This window comes from Dermacentor variabilis, chromosome 6, assembly GCF_050947875.1.
Source record: "Dermacentor variabilis isolate Ectoservices chromosome 6, ASM5094787v1, whole genome shotgun sequence".
Classification (NCBI taxonomy): Eukaryota; Metazoa; Arthropoda; class Arachnida; order Ixodida; family Ixodidae; genus Dermacentor; species Dermacentor variabilis.
This window is the reverse complement of record NC_134573.1, coordinates 166,655,911-166,672,366: the sequence shown is the minus strand read 5'-3', so window position 1 is coordinate 166,672,366 and position 16,456 is coordinate 166,655,911. Positions and strand designations below refer to the sequence as shown.

The 16,456-nt window shown below is 46.6% G+C and overlaps 1 protein-coding gene across 1 annotated transcript; it reads left to right on the top strand.

Moving 5' to 3' along the window:
* The first annotated feature begins 260 nt into the window (after positions 1-260).
* LOC142584436 (uncharacterized) lies at positions 261-2,318 on the top strand. Its single transcript, XM_075694587.1, has 2 exons — positions 261-599; positions 1,780-2,318. Exons 1-2 carry the CDS (start codon positions 589-591, stop codon positions 2,195-2,197), a joined length of 429 nt encoding a protein of 142 aa, XP_075550702.1. The 5' UTR covers positions 261-588; the 3' UTR covers positions 2,198-2,318.
* The last annotated feature ends 14,138 nt before the right edge of the window (positions 2,319-16,456 follow it).

The following is a 16,456-nucleotide window of genomic DNA, read 5'->3' as shown; positions in this document are numbered from 1 at the left end:
CTTATTTTGGAGTATAGAGAACAGCCGCGAAAGTGAGGGGTTTCGAGAATAACGTCAGGCTAACGAATGCGCCAAAGGCATGTCTCAATAACCGCGTATACGTCTTCAATGTCAGGCAAGGGCGCAACCTGACTGTATCGCGCTCTCTTCAGGAACAGCAGGAGCTTAATTCGTCGTCCGCTGCGTTTCGCACGACAGTCACCGCGATCGTGTCACGCCAGCGTCAACGACACAAACTCAAGGACTCCGCGCGACTGTCTCTTTGCCGCTAGTCAGCAACATACGTAGCCGCACGCGAACGCTTGCCGGCGTCGGCAGTTGGAGGCATCACGCTTCAGGGAGGGCATCTAAGAGAGCGCTCGAAAATCGGCCAGGCCCATCGAGTGGACGACGTATACTTCGACCGTCAGCCAAGCGTGGACGCTGGATGAGTTGTTCTTTAAGTTAATCACTCTCTATTCGGTGCGCCAGGTAGATGCGGACGTATATAAGAAAAGACCGACGCAGAGGACGTCGCATTATAGAGTGACCAAATGTCAACACTCATGGTGCTGTGGCAGACGTGCTGCCATTGACGCACGCCCGAAGATGTCCAGTGCGTAAGTGTTCAATAAGCTCCCTTTTTATTAATTATTGTCTATTTCTTATTTCCTGTATTTGCATTACCTTGCAGTTAAAGATGAGGTGAACTGGTGTTGAGCTTATGCACCTTTATTATTATAAATTATAATTTGTTTGTTCTCTTTCAAGAAATTGAGAACTGTTTAGGCCGTCTCCTCTGTTACAGATAGCCGTGAGGTCGCCTTACGAAGTTGTAAAAGCAATTAATGAGCCATTTCTCTGCAGGTTGTTTGAAGCAAAGCATAGAAAGGGAACTATATGTTGATCGAAGCTGATCTTCTTTCAAGTCTTAAATTCTTTCCTTTTTTTAATGTATTGTGCAGCTTTTGTGCTACCGAAAGTTGTCTGAGATTCCTTGGTAGTGGTACCAGGCTGGTATGACAATTTCAAAACATTAGCAATGCAACACAGGGATCAACACGCTTCACTTATTCGCACATTCTCTCCTCAGCAGATATTTTTAAAAGGAAGCATGACTTTAAAAAAATTCTTTTTTTTTTCTTGAGACACTCGCGAACTAGCGCTGAATAACGGTTTGGACGAACGGAAAGCTGAGAACGACATTACAAGTGGCATATCTTGTCTGCTGTTAAAGAAGCAACGACGACAGCTTGACGTACATCTTTTTCAAAGAACTTGTAACGAATGCTCTACTCAACGAAACGAACCGGCGTTTTCTTCTATTTTCCAAATAAATTGAATAATTGGTTCAATGACTGATTTCGACGATGCCGACTAGCAGCAGAATAGCGCAGTGGAGACAAGTGCGAGTCTTTTGCGACTTTCAACTACGTTGGGCCTGTTCACTCCAAACGGCAAGGACGAGAACTTGGAGAGCTACTGCCTTTAAGATTAAGTACATGTGTCACCGGCGCTATCAGCGATTTCACAGGCCTTATAGGAAACGCGTGCTCCAGTCAGGACGACCAATGGCTCGCATTCCCTTTCGCGCTCTAGCGCGGCCACGGGGCGCAGGAAGCGGCGATGCATGTGGCCCAACTTAACGTACCTATATAATATGTCTCACGTGTTCGGGGACATCGCGCCGAAGTCACGCGCGAGCTACGCATTCGCGCGTTAGGCGTTTCACAAGACGATCCCTTTACGTAGACTCAAGCCATCCAGTAACGCACATTACCTTTTTTGACCCGACGGCAGAAACCGCACAGTGGTGGCATGGGCGGGCCTCCATTTCCTACCGGCTGTCGTCATGGTGATGCTGCTGCTGGTGGTCCTCGGGAGTGACGGGTGCTGGTCCCTGGTGCTGGAGCCGCTGCAGTCCTTGGCGTCGCGCGAGCGCCAGGAGACGATCACGCACGAAGAGCGGACCACGCGTGGCCGAGGAGGAGGCGGCGGCGACGTGATGGAAGACGACGACGAAGAGGACAGGGACCGGCCCTCGACCACGGTCGTCTCGTCGACCCGTCGTCGGGTCGTCATCCCTGGTCACGACGATGGCGACTATCGCAGCCAGCGTCGCCGTGGAGGAGGCAGGAACTGGTACCTCGTCCTGCCCGCGGACGCCCTCGATCCGCTGGCCATCGCTCGGCCATTGGTGCTGCGGCAGCCCTTCTAAACGTGCGGACGCCGGTCGCCAGGCTCTCCGCACAGGGCACGAGCTGCTGCGTCACTGTGAACAGGGCGACCGTTCCCGACCGAACCCTCATTCCTAATAAATTTCATTCTTACGCACGCTTCTTGATGCTATCTATGATGCTTTAAGCCGGTGGCTGCCAAAGGGAGCTGAATGTGCAGCAAGGAGGAACTTGGCAATAAGTTACTTGAAACACCGTTACGCGCACATTGCGGTGATAGAGATGTGCGACATAGCAAGTCGGCGCAAATGTTTGTTTGCTGGTATACCATGTGTTCCTCGCTGAACACATATTGCACATAAATCATTTGGTGGCAGTACGTTATTCCGAGACTATAATGACACTATATTTATTACCTGGTAAAAACATGTGTGCCAGATTGTTACGCATATTCAACGCGCATAACGTTCTTTGGCATGCCATAACCATGGGAAATGTAACCGACCTCTCTATACTATATAAGTGGATCCTTAAAACAGATCCAGTTGCAATTAACGCAACCAAACATGCACATCACGGGATCTGTGCCCGACGTTGCAAGAAGAATGACTTTTACTTTTTCTTTTTGTTATTTGTCCACCTAACTTTCGTATTCTTTTCCAATTCACGTCATCTCAGGCATCTCCCCTCAAGTAGGAAGCCGTGCATGTAACAAGTCTGACATCTTAAGTTACGACTACACTCTCTCCCTCTCTCCTGAGGCCCAATCTTGATGTATTCGTCTGTGACGAGGACGCGTACTGGGACGTCGTCGCCTAATGGACCGCCCATATGCAAGAAGCGAGCAATCAAGGTGACCGCATGAAGTTCACGTACATTCCTTAAATATATGATACACTTGAGGCAATTTCCGGTGCGATAAAAGGCATTAGGAGTCAATCTAAATCTAGGCTGGGATACCGGGAGCACAATGCTAGGCCGAATAAGCGAATTACTCCGCGTAGCTGCTTCCGAAAAGGACGACATCATTTGGCGGCACCGGCGGAAGCCTGCGCCAACTAACTTGCAGATTGGCTTAAGTTCGCCGAATAGTGACATTGGCTTTCATATTAGTGAAAGGAAAGTTTACGGGCGAGAGGAAATTTGAAAGAAATAGTAATCAAGGTTATGACATATCGACATTATCGCGAATAACTTTGTCTCGCGCCATTCATTGAAATAGATGTGTAACGCAAGAATGCGTTCACTTATCATTGGCTCAAGCTAACGAACGAAATTTGAGGTATCTAAAAAAAATAAATAAGAGAAGTCTATTAAGACGTTATAAAAGAAACGTTAAATATGTTTAAGAAAGAACGTTAGGACGTCGAGGTAGCGTAACTACATGATTAACAGTCCCTACTTATACGTCCCCTTCGCGGATGGAAGTAACCCTGCGCAAGTCCCCTAGTCACGGATATGTAGTCATCTTTTGTTGATTGTGTCTCAGTGAGTGTACTCGTGTGTGCTTGCTTCTGCACCGTATTTCAGTGACTATATCTTCCGTCACTGCGCAATAAGCTTTAGTTGGAAGTCAGTGCCTCGGTGTTGTCCGTTTGCTCTCAATCACTTTCTGGGCATTGCGCTCTTTGCCGTTTTTGTCACTAATCGAGAACGCGTGTGTAGCTAAAATTGCAGTGACTGTTAAGCGGAGTTCACATATACTTTCCAAATGTTTAGAAAAAAAAAGTTGGAAATTAAGTCGTCAAGTTTAGTACTATACAAGTATGCTATAGAAACAGAGATCAATATTACAATTATATAACCTGCTTGCGACTGTTACGAGTGTTTATCTCCATTTATGTAATGCACAGAATTAATTCATAATCAGTTCAGCCCAATGAAGGCAAATTGGTTGTCTAATGAAAGCAAATCGGCGTTCCGCGCGTATTTGAATATATAGGGTTATCAGTGTTTACCACGAATTAAAGCATGCTCGTAATTCACTTCTATCGCGCACAACAGTCGCGCGAGCTTTAGAAAATGCGCCGTACGTTGCTCCTTCTGTCAAGCAGTAACTGGGATAGAGTTTACTGTACATGCAACCAACCCTTTGGGAGCCACATCATGGCCACATACAGTATTTCTAAAATGCGAAGAAGACGTGCGCCCTCTGTGGGCATTGGTAGATACCAATTGAGCGCCTTGTGGTCAGCCTACGGCGCAGCAACGGAACCCTCGGAGATGATGTGCACGTTCTGGAGGCAATCCCGCGTGGTATTTCAATTTGAGCTTTGGTAAATTTGAGCTCTTCGGCTGACTTACACGGGAATTGCGTTATATTAGCGCTCCCTTCGACACGCTTGACATTAGCCGCGTGGGACATGACCTCCGAGATTTTCAATGAAACACAGGTGCCCGTTACGCCGACAATCTTGGAGGCAACACTGCGCAAGGATTACTTGGCCTCGGCAGGGAGAGGTGGCGGCACGGTCCTCCAAATACCCTTGGACACTGCCAGAACCTGCACATTTGTGCTTAAAATTCGCCAAATACTGAAAGAACAAGGGGTGGGGGACGGGAGGAGAAGAAGTTCTAAATGACACACTTCTGACTGATTTCATTTAATCTAAATGCGCGAACACACATGCAGACTTGTAAAAAAGCTCCATGCTTAGATAAACACCAATGTTTTCGTATGCTTGAGTTTCTTTTTTTGCGTTCAGTTTTAGTGCGAATACGATCGCCATGGCCGGGAGTCGAACACGTGACCTCGTGCTCAGTACGCAGTACACGGGGTGGCGGTAGCTGCATTTGCGGAACTCAAGAAACTAATGATGCTTAAAAAAAGGTTGTGCATTGCATTGCCGTGGTAAAAGACCATTTCTGTTGACCGTGCATAGACATATCTACCGGGGGGTTGGAGGGGGGATAGGTACTTGCTTTCTCTCTTCACTGTCTAGAGAGGGGACGGCGCGAAGTAGGCCATTTGGCCCACCACTTTTGAAAGCGTGGGCCAAAACACTGACAAATCCAACAAAACAAAAGCTGAGATTAAGTTTTCTTTCGGAACTGCGTCTGTATAAGTGCACTTTCGTTCACTACATGTCCTCTGCTGGGGTAGCTAAGATTGTCTTTCGGGCCTCGCCGCCAGGCGCTGCAGCCGATGACGCTCGGCCGGCCGCACTAGGCAGGAGGTTTGCGCTTATTTGCGGTGAGCCCTCTGCGGCGCACCGCATCGTCTTGCGTCGTCTTGCAGCCAGGGCCATATTGCAATAGGCTGTAGGTTTACCTCTTCTTTCCCGCGAAAGCCAACCTGCGCATGTCCGTTGTTACAACGCGTGAAATTACATCACTACGTGTATTATCATGAGGAGTGATGTATGCGTCGAACCATATATCGCTTTACGAGAAGCCACTGGATCTGGCTGGGTCGACATTTTAATTGGCTATAGGCTTACCTTCTTTTTTCCGCGAAAGGCGATCGATGCATGTCCGTTTATACATCGCTTGAATTTACGTCACTACATGTATTAGCATGGTGAGTGATGAATGCGCCGAACCGGGCCTTTTCATAGAAGTGAGTGTGCCTAGTTGCGTTGATATTGTAACGGGCTATAGGCTTCCCCCCCCCCCCCCCTTTAAAAAAAAAAGCCAATCTGCACATACCCGTTACTCATTACGTGAATCGATGCCAATACGTGTACTAGCATGGGATGTGATGTATGCGCCGAACTGGTGCATTTCAGAGAAGCGATTCGACCTAAAGGCGTGGACATTGTAACGGGCTATAGGCTTACCCTTTCTTTGAAAAAAAAGAAGAAAAGCCAGTCTGCGCATGTCCGTTGCTGATCCCATGAATTGATGACATTAGGCATATTAGCAAGGGGACTGATGTATGCGCCAAACCGGGGCTTTTCAGAGAAGGAATGCTACTTAGTTGCGCTGACATTGCAACGGTTATATGCTTACCTTTTTTTTAAGGAAACACAACAGATCTGCGAATGCCCCTTACTGATCCCGTGAATTGATGTCAGTGCGCGTATTAGAAAGGGGGCTGATGCATGTGCCGAAGCGGGGCTTTTGAGAGAAGTGATTCTACTTAGGTTGCGCTGACATTGTAACGGGCTGCAGGCTTACCTCATTTTTCTCGCGAAAGCCAATCTGCGCACGTCCGTTTATACATTGTGTGAACGTGCGTTAGTACGCGTATTAGCATGGCGAGTGATGTATACGCCGAACGAGTGCTTTCCAGAGAAATGATTGGACCTGGCTGGCGCTTACACTGCAATGGGCTATAGGCTTACCTTTCTTGTTCGGAAGAGCTAACCTGCGCATATCTGCCTATTCATCAGGCAGATTGGTGTGAGCACGTACATTAGAACGGGGAGTGATGTAGGCGCCGAACCAGTGCTTTCGAGAGTAGTGATTGCACGTGACTGGGGCCGATATTGCAATGGATAGGCTTACCTTTTTTGTTTGTGAAAGCTAACCTGCGCCTATCCGCTTATTGACGGGCACACTGGCGTCATGACGTTCATTAACACGGAGAGCGATATGTGCGCCTAACTCGTGCTTTGCCGCCAGATTGGACCTGGCTGGGGCCGGCATTGCAATGTGCTATAGGCTTACCTTCTTTGTTCATAGCCATAGGTAGGCATGACTGTATAACACGTAGTTGTTGATGACGTAACAATCCACGTTTCTTTGGCTTAGGGTAAACTGCTACCCATGTAGAACACAGCAATCGTCATGACGTAAGCTCTACTGAACTACCCAGCGTAAATATCATGCCTTTGCTGATATACGATCGTCTTCGACGTGGTCGCCGTCGCATGTTGTCGTCCCACACAGACGTAAGCTCGCGACCCACACAGAACTGCTCAATTTACACCGAGAAGTTGGTTCACCTGGTTACGGTTTGTAAAACCCCAAACAATGATGGATTGCCTGGTACCTGTGAAATGATTCACGTAACATTGATTCCTACGGTGCATGGGATCTGCACAGTCTTTTTTATAGAACATGTTTTATCTGAAATATTTGCGAGATGTAAAGCAGTGGTCTACTTGACAGACGATAAGGAGGATTGTGCAGTAGCTCGGTTCTTCGCCTGCCGATACGCAAGCATAATATGTGACTGCAACGCATTTACCTGGACCGCGGTGCTCTAGGCAATCTCCTCTGGAACGCTTTGCCTGAATTTGTCCTTTCCAAGTAGGAGCTTCGTTTGAGGAACCATTCGGCCACTGTCACCAACACGTTTGTGCCAACGGCAATCACGGCGCTTTGAGATGACTGGAGTATTCGTCACGTCCCACAGCACGAGCGAGAGTGCGTGCGCGCTAGTTTGCACTCGACCACACACTTACTACCGTGTCGAGTTAACAAAACTTCTGTATTTGAACAACGCCAGCATGACGGCCGCAACGACCACGCCTGATCGCACAGCACGACTCTCCAGTTCTTGTCCCGCCATCGACCCGACACGGCAGCCGAACTCCACTGCCGTATCGGTCGTCTTCTGCCAGCGATGATCAGAAGTGCCGTCAGTCCAGGAGCACCACGGCGGGCACCACCGCCGGCACGCCATCTCGCACCGTACCTGAGTGTCTCGTAACCGCGCACGTAAAACCACGCGCCACGAACACGCAGTACACCGTCCTTTCCCGTGCGCCACGAGTGGGAGGAGTGAAAGTTTCTTGCATTCTTGCCTCGTGGCAGCTAAGGCTGTGAGGCGCTGTGTTAGACATCACTGCCTTCGGGATTGGCCTAGGTCGTAATGGAAAAGGTTGTGACGTGTTTTTTCTCGCAGGAATAAAAAGATCACTGTCGACATGCCGTCGCTGTCACACTATCGTCGCCGCCTTACTTCTGTCGTCACACACACGCAAGCTTGCGTCGAATCCAACCACCTGATTTACACATTGTTAAGAACGGCCAGCTGCAGTGCAAGTTTGCCAGCCATTTACGCCAGTGGTGGCAACCTCATCTTGGAATGCCGCCGCCAACCTCTAGACACGGCGTGACTAAGTCGACTTTGTGGCAGGAACAATACGCACGTCCTCCACTCTTCGTCGCTTCAGCTAGAATGCGTTTGACGAAGCAGGCTTTGTGCTGAAACCATCACCGTTACGCTCTAGCCTCGTCGCCGTTGTGACTGAAGGAGTTCGACGAAGCAGACTTTGTGCGCAACACGACAACGCGGACCTGATCTGCTACCTGGGCGCGCTACCGAGGGGGCTCCAAGTTCTACGAAATTCGTGTGGTGTCGGTTTCAGACCGTGAACACGTTTGTGTGTGTGTGCATGTGTGTGTGTAAACCGTCCCGCGAAAAGGCGGCTAGTTTACGGGGACTAAACGAACGTTCGCGTCACCTTGTATCGCGAGAGGACCCAGTGTTCAACAACTGCTGTTGTGCGGATGCTCGACACTTTCTTAAGCAGTCATGTTAGACTGAGACACTCTCTCAAGCAGTCGTGTTAGACTGACGTACTTTCTCTCGCAGTCATGCTAGAGTGATGAACTGCATGTAAATACTGTAAATAAACCCATATTCCTCGTTCTCGATGAGAAGCAGTCCTTCCCTTCATCAACGTCCTCAGCGTGGATAAGTTGGACGACGGCATGGGCCAGCTACCTTCGAATTCATGCCGGACTCCAATCTTGACAACGGATCACGAGCGATGGGATTGAGCCCCCAATCCTGACAACATACACATTGGTCCAACTCTCTGAAGGATTCCAAACGATGTTGGACAGCCAGCTACCTACGACAACAGGCTTCGCAATATATCGATTCCAACACAATGCCATGGGACCTAACTAACTGCACCTTTCTTGTTTACACGGTCATTGCTTGGACGTCAGACAGATGCCCAGCCACGACAGAGTGGATGGGGGTAGGCAAAGAATGCTATCGCATTAATAAATAGAATGCCAATGCATATAACATAACAAGTAGGCAGGCTGATAGTTTCTCCGCCTGTAAACGATACCGCATTTATAGTTTTGATATTGTTGGTTTGCCTGCCGTCGTCGCCTCTGAGATAAGCCATGCGCGCCAATATGTTGCCAGATAAAAAAAAAAAAAGGACCGTTCCTCGCACCTCGCACTTTCCGTCGGCTAGAAAACATGGCTTAGTAGAATTCCATATGAGGTACGTGAACAGTTATATAAATGGCACTAGGAAACACGTGACAGGAATACAGGATGAAAACACATGCTCGACTTAAGAGACACGCCGAACTATCCGTGAAATGCGCATGGGGGAAAGTTAGGTGTATTTATTTTCTTTCTTTTTCCTTAGTTCTTTCTTTCGCTTGTCACTTCCCATTTTATCGCTATCTCGGCTGCCATACATTCAGAGCTCTCGATTGCCTCGATCTCCACATACTCGTATTACTCCTACAAAGCGCGTTTATTTCCTTTTGTTGGACATTCCGTGCCACTCTCCGCTCAGTTATATAAACGACTCACCTGAAAAGATTGCGTGGTCTCGGAGCGTCAGGCGCATGCCAAGCGCAGAGAGGGAGAGGGGCGGGGGGTGTCGGATGATATGAAATTGTGTCGCCGTCAAGGTTGCGTTTTATTGGAACCGAATAGCAGATTCACCCGTGGCTGTTCAGTGATATCCATGTTCGTCGACGCTGTACCTGTATCTCACGGCTCGATTTTCTTCCCGTCTAGCGACATCGTCCTTACGACGACGATGTATAAATGTGAGCCTAGCGGACGCTCCGCGAGATACAACATTCGTATTCAGGTCCTCGCTCCTTTATGCTTTCAAGCCGTGCTTACTGTTTCTCTCTTTGCCTTAGATCCAACGGAGAACCTCCACAGACACCAAGGAGAAAAGGTACTTGAGCATTCAGTGCACTTCATCTTGCGCTCGCCCAGCGTATAAAGGCGCCCTGTTTTCCTTTCAGCGCTGTTGATCTTCATCAAGAGTCCTCAATCTGCTTAAACCTTGGTTGAAACTACGGCTTCACGCTCGTTCGTGCTGTTATCTCTTCTGTAGCAGCGCTTAGAAGTCGACAGCGAAATTTGTCGCCTTCGTGGAATATCTCTAAACTTCAAGATCCATGTACGCATGCGTCAAAAATGTTTAAGTGTGCCGTGAACACGTCACAGTATACTTTAGTATGCATGGCACGTGCTGTCTTTGTTGACTGATTTATTTGATGGTACTGGAATTGTCAGCAACATTCGTTGCCGGCTCTTTCATAAAAGTGGTGGCCAAATGAATACACATAAATGACATCTGGCAATCTTTTTGCTATAGTTGCCACGTACTTGGAAACACACGTGGGTCTGTGTCTGCGCACGCGTAGTCTACGTCTACTGTATACGTATATTGAAGAAGCCGGCGGTATCACATGTGTTTTTATTAGGAATATAACAAAAATAAAATTTGCGCGGCAGAGCGCGGGTTAAAGAAACATAATTTAACGCGAAGAAATGAAGTAATAACAATGGTTGATTGTTTGAGAAATTGAACAGGGTAATCTTTACGTGTCCCTGATAAAAATGAAACTTGCGAGAAAAGCATCCCTGCGGCTGAATGGGATCCCAGCGAAGACACCCCCAGAAAAATAATAGTTGGCGAAGTTAGCGATAGCCCAAGTTGTCAAAATGATGTCAAATGTCAAAGGTAAGGCCTTTCCCGCTTTTTGTTCATTAAAACGGTGACTTCGGACTGCTTCGCCAAGTACAAAACTATTAGCATATACATCATTAGTTCGGTCAATTCTTGAATATGGTATAATAGGTTAGTTTCCGCACACGAAAAGATGTATTGATAAATTAGAAGCAGTACAAAGGAAAATAATTACATTTGTGTACAACAAGTATCGAAACCGTGAATCGCCTTCTGAATTCCTCGCGAGAGCAGATCTTTTCACAATAAACAAACGTGCAAAGCTTCTACGTCTCAAGTTCGTATTCCAGCTCTTAAATAATGAAGTAAACGGAAATAGCCGCCGACTCCTATCGTTCTCAGACGCCAGGCCCACTAGAGCAAAACATAGTAGACACTTGAAAGAGTATAGATTTCACAATGATACATTTAAGTTCTCATTTTTCCCACGGACAATAACAGAATGGAATGCACTACCTGAACACGTCGTTGGTAGTAGTTCAACTGATATGTTTGTCTCAAGACTAACCAATTATATTTCTCTACTGCCTCAGCTTGAAAAATTAAATGTATGTATCGGTGTTTTTCATGTCAGTAATTGTTCGTGGTAAGTTTTCTTTAAAATATGTTTTATTATTGTTTTACGTTATTATTGACTGCATTTTTTAGACTTCGCCAAAGCATTCGATACTGTTTCACACGAATTACTTTAACTAAATTAAGTAACCTCAACATTGATCCTAACGTGCTTGCTTGGATCAAGTGTTTTTGTGTAACCGTTTACAATTTGTTTATGCTAACGAATACTTCTCTTCCACTGGTCGAGTAACCTCCGGTGTACCGCAAGGCTCGGTTCTAGGACCATTATTATTTTTAATTTATATTAATGACCTCGCATACCAAATTAAATCATCAATTAAGTTATTCGCCGATGACTGTGTTCTCTATCGTGTCATTTCTAACTCTGGCGACTGCGATACTCTTCAATCAGACATTGGCATAGTAACATCATGGTGTGCTAGATCCCAAATGAAGCTCAATTCTAATAAATGCAAGGCGACGCGTGTGTCCCGTGTTGTAAGAAATACTACCTTTCCTACGTACAATATTAACAACATACCTGTAGAAAATGTATCATCATATAAATATCTTGGTATCTACATTACGCACAATCTTACATGGAACATTCATATAAATTACATTTACGGTAACGCTAATCGCATGCTTGGGTTTTTGCGGCGTAATTTTTCATCGGCAACTGCAGCTGTCAAGTTATTTCTGTACAAATCCTTAGTGAGGCCTAAACTTGAATATGCATGCTCCATTTTCGACCCTTCTACTCTAAAGCTAAAAAACACCATCGAATCCATTCAAAACCGAGCTGCTCGTTTTATTCTTTCGACTTATTCTCGTCATGCAAGTGTCTCATCAATGAAACTAACCCTTGACTTGCCTAACCTAGAGTTACGTCGTAGACACTTTCGCCTATGCCTTTTTCACAAGATTTATTACTCTAACCAAACACTTAAGGATGAACTAATCTCCCCGCCATCATACATATCGTCACGCACGGATCATCGTTTTAAGGTTGAAGTTCCAACTTGTCGCACCAACGTTTATTTTGGTTCCTTTATACCAAGAACGACGAATGACTGGAACCTCCTCCCTGCCTCCATCACTGCCATTTCTGACGCCACAAAGAATATTGTTAACGAATATGTTTGTAATAATCACCACTCCTCTCTGTAATGCCTCCGGGCCTTGAGAGTATGACAATAAATAAATAAATAAATAAATAAATAAATAAATAAATAAATAAATAAATAAATAGTGCTATTAATACCTTTGTGTATACAAATTGCATACATTGACATGACTTACAGGAAAGTGCCTTTTTTTGTCCACAGTATGTGGAATTGTTATTAACAGAAACTGTTAACCATGTTTGATGCCACTTTCACAGTTGTATTTCTGTCCCGACCCTGCTACAGCCTTGCATATAAGGCTAGCAGTATGTATTAAATAAATAAATAAATAAATAAATAAATAAATAAATAAATAAATAAATAAATAAATAAGTAAAAGAAAGTTTGGAACGAACATTGTCTATTATTATTTGCAATATCGTAGCTATTCGGAGTGAAGACGTTATTGTATCCTAAGTGCTTTGGGTACCAGTTATTACCACTGCCACTTTTCTCGCACTTGTATCAGTCACCTTGCCAATCAAATGCGACCCCTTTCGCGCCTGTGCCAGCGGCGTTGCGGCATTTAATTTTTTTTATTTGTGCTGTCACTGGCTTTACCTGCTTTTGAGGACCCCCTTTTAAGGCTACTTTAGTGGTCTCAGCCGCGAGCACGCAATTTTAACCGGTCCCCTACCAGACACGATGCCAGCGCACAGGGAGACATGCACCCGAAAACATTCTGTCTGCTCCGTGCTGCGGTGCAAAAACTTCAGCAGAAACAACCAAGCAACGTTATCTTATCTACCGAAATACAGAAGCTGAGATAGCGCAGGCAAACAATTATAAAGAGGTAAAGCGCGCAAAGCACGTGCTACAGAATTAAATGCGGAGCATTCCGTGGTATCCTCCTCACCGAATGAAGGAGGAGAGAAACATTCTCATTGTTCCTCAGTTTCGTAACTACAGTAACGTTGACGCTTTAGATGTATGCTACCCGCAAGTGGAGGAATCGGCGCTGGTGTCTTTGGAATAGGTGAAACAACAAACGCAGGCTAAGATAGCACATCCAGGTTTCGCAACAGAAAGGGGCGGCTACCGCAGAATCTTAGCTAAAGAAAAGCGAGAAAAGAAGACAGGTAATGAAATAACCAAACATTATCGAAACAAATCTATAACAAAGTGACAAACAACAAAGCAGCAAGTCCATGGATCACGTAGAAGATAGAGCTGAAAATAAAATAAAGAAAAAGTTGTGGGTACGAGAACTGACTGTATATACGAGTCCTAAGCGGAAGCCCCAACAAGGATGAGCGTGTTTCAATTTGTTTTTTTTAATGCGAAGCTTTCTTTGACACTCATCCCGACTTTCCGGGCGCTGCTGCTGCGGATTATGTGATCTTGATAGCGCGCGCCGCTGGGTTTCTTGAAAGATCAGCTGGCGCTCGCCTTCACTCATTCCGGCCGGTGTCGCCGCGGCAGCGTTTCACAGTTCCTGCGTATGGCATCTGCTGTGCTTGCTTTCCTATGCGACAAAAATGCAGGTGCTGGGCTGTCGAGGTGGCGTGCTGGGCTCTGAAAGTTTAAACGTTACAATCGTCCATAGCCTGAATAGAGCGCTTGGAGATGGCGCCTCAACAGCGTGCTGCTCCCGTGTGCAGAAGGAGCTTGTAAACATGCGCCAGCAAAATGGCTCCAAAGCGCGCGCACCCGGCGTCAAGGACACCTGAGCCCGAAGGAAGCGGCGCACGGAAGGAGAGCGTCTTCGCTACGCAGGAAAACGTGGTGCGGACCGGGAACGCTTGTATAATGTGTATACATGAGATTTTATAATAAACAACCGAATGAAGTACAACTCCATAATTCCATTAAAATTCTATGCTTCTGCCACGACGCGGTCGATGTACTATGTTAAGGAATGATAATGCTAAACCCTCTCAGAGACTATTCTCTATTGGATCACATTCACGCCATCAATGAGGTAATTGAGAAATATGCTGAGTACAATCAACATTCTATATGGATGTGGTGGTGGACTGGAATGCGGTGGACAAGGCGAAACCATGTGCCTTTGTGTACATTGTTTTCTCTCTGTACATTGTTTCCTCTCGCTGGTCCCGCGGTATCCTAAGAGGGTGGACGCCTGTTGCTTTGGGCGCGCTCCGCTCATGCGCATGCGCTGAACGCCGGATCTTCCGCGACACGGGCTCCTTGACGCTATCGCGTTAAAAAGAAGGTGGAGCAGGTACGCGACCAAACTGCAAAACAGCACGAAAGTACATGCGATGTATCCTTGAGCGACCTTGAGTGACATATCCTTGATATATCCTCATTCTCATACCGCGATTGTTTAGCCTACGCAAAATGACAATGGCAGGTGTACCGCTTCCGGCTAAACAATCATTACACAGGCGCCAGTTTAAAGGCGCCTCATGCAACGATATTCAATGGACTCTACCTGTGGTGTGTCTTCCAGATGCATTGTGAATATTGCAGTAGAAGTCAAGTGCCACTTTAGGCTTCGCTGTCCGTTCATGAGGCCGCTGGTTGTTGAAGCTTTCACATACTTACTTTGCAGAGCTTGCTGTTCAAAGCATCCAGCAACATTGACACCAACAATATTGAGGAGTATCTAACCCCCGGTAATACCCACACACAGTTCCACATCAAAGAAAATTCACAGAATTTGTTCGCCTTTATTTCTCGCCACGGAAGGCACATTTGTACTAAAAACAGTTATATGAAAGATAATCAGCGCTATAGTCAGTAATTGTATTCATAAGCTATTCACAATTGCCACTTGGATCCACCCTATTAATGCCGCTATTTGTATTTCACGTGCGCAAACTTGAATTTAGAACTCTCAAACGGCGCAGTATAGAGAAGGTGCGTTGTGCATTACAGGGTTAAAATGGTCCTTAATAACCATGGTGACTTGGTGAAAAAACACAGCACGCGACTAGCATACAATGCTGTGAACATTTCCGCCAAATGTTGCAATCGTGCGCCGCGCGTAGTTTTCCGTTCTTACACTTTCGGTGCTGTTATGATCGGCCGTTCACCCCGCGACAACCTCCAGTCACGGCTAGCGCGATTATGGGGCCGGCGGCCTCGTCAAAACGGTTCTCAAAACAGATGATCTATGGCCATCACGGGAGTACCTCGATTAGGAGAGATTTGGGCAATTAGAAAGGATACGGTCCATCACCTGTCAGCCGACCAAATTGGCACGTCCACGCCGGAGACGGAGTCAGTGTATGATTACCCTTCCTCTGTTTGAGCCCAGTGATATGCGCGTTCTTTTGCGACGAAGCTGCCTTCGGAGAGAAAGAGAAACAGACCTCTGGATTTGTGGGAGCTCATGTCATTGGTCTCCTGGCGCCGGATTTGGGGAGATGACTGGAGAATGACCACGCCGGGCTTGAAAAGAGCAATGGATGGCGGGGGTGATCGGCTGCCACTTCTTCACGAACTTTTTCTGTACTACTTTGAATTTTCTCGTGAATATGTAACTATAAAGATGTTCGTAGAACATCTTGGATATTGGGCCCAGCCCCACTCTCCCTTACTCCTCCACGAGCAAAGTATATTCCACGTCTTCGGACCCCCAGTCGCGGCATCGCCAACATCACCGCTAACCAAACAGCATTGAAAGCTTCGCTTGCATCGATTCGCACAGTGCGTGGGATCCGCAGTTTTTTTTTTTTCATACTGCTTTGTGAGAAAGGATCGCTCTAGGAATTTCTCTAGTTTCTTTTTGCTTACCCGCCGTGGTTGCTCAGTGGTTATGGAGTTGGGCTGCTGAGCACGAGGTCGCGGGATCGAATCCCGGCCACGGCGGCCGCATTTCGATGGGGGCGAAAACGCCCGTGTACTTAGATTTAGATGCACGTTGAAGAACCCCAGGTGGTCGAAATTTCCGAAGTCCTCCACTACGGCGTGCCTCATAATCAGAAAGTGGTTTTGGCACGTCCAATCCCAGAAAAAAAATTATGAG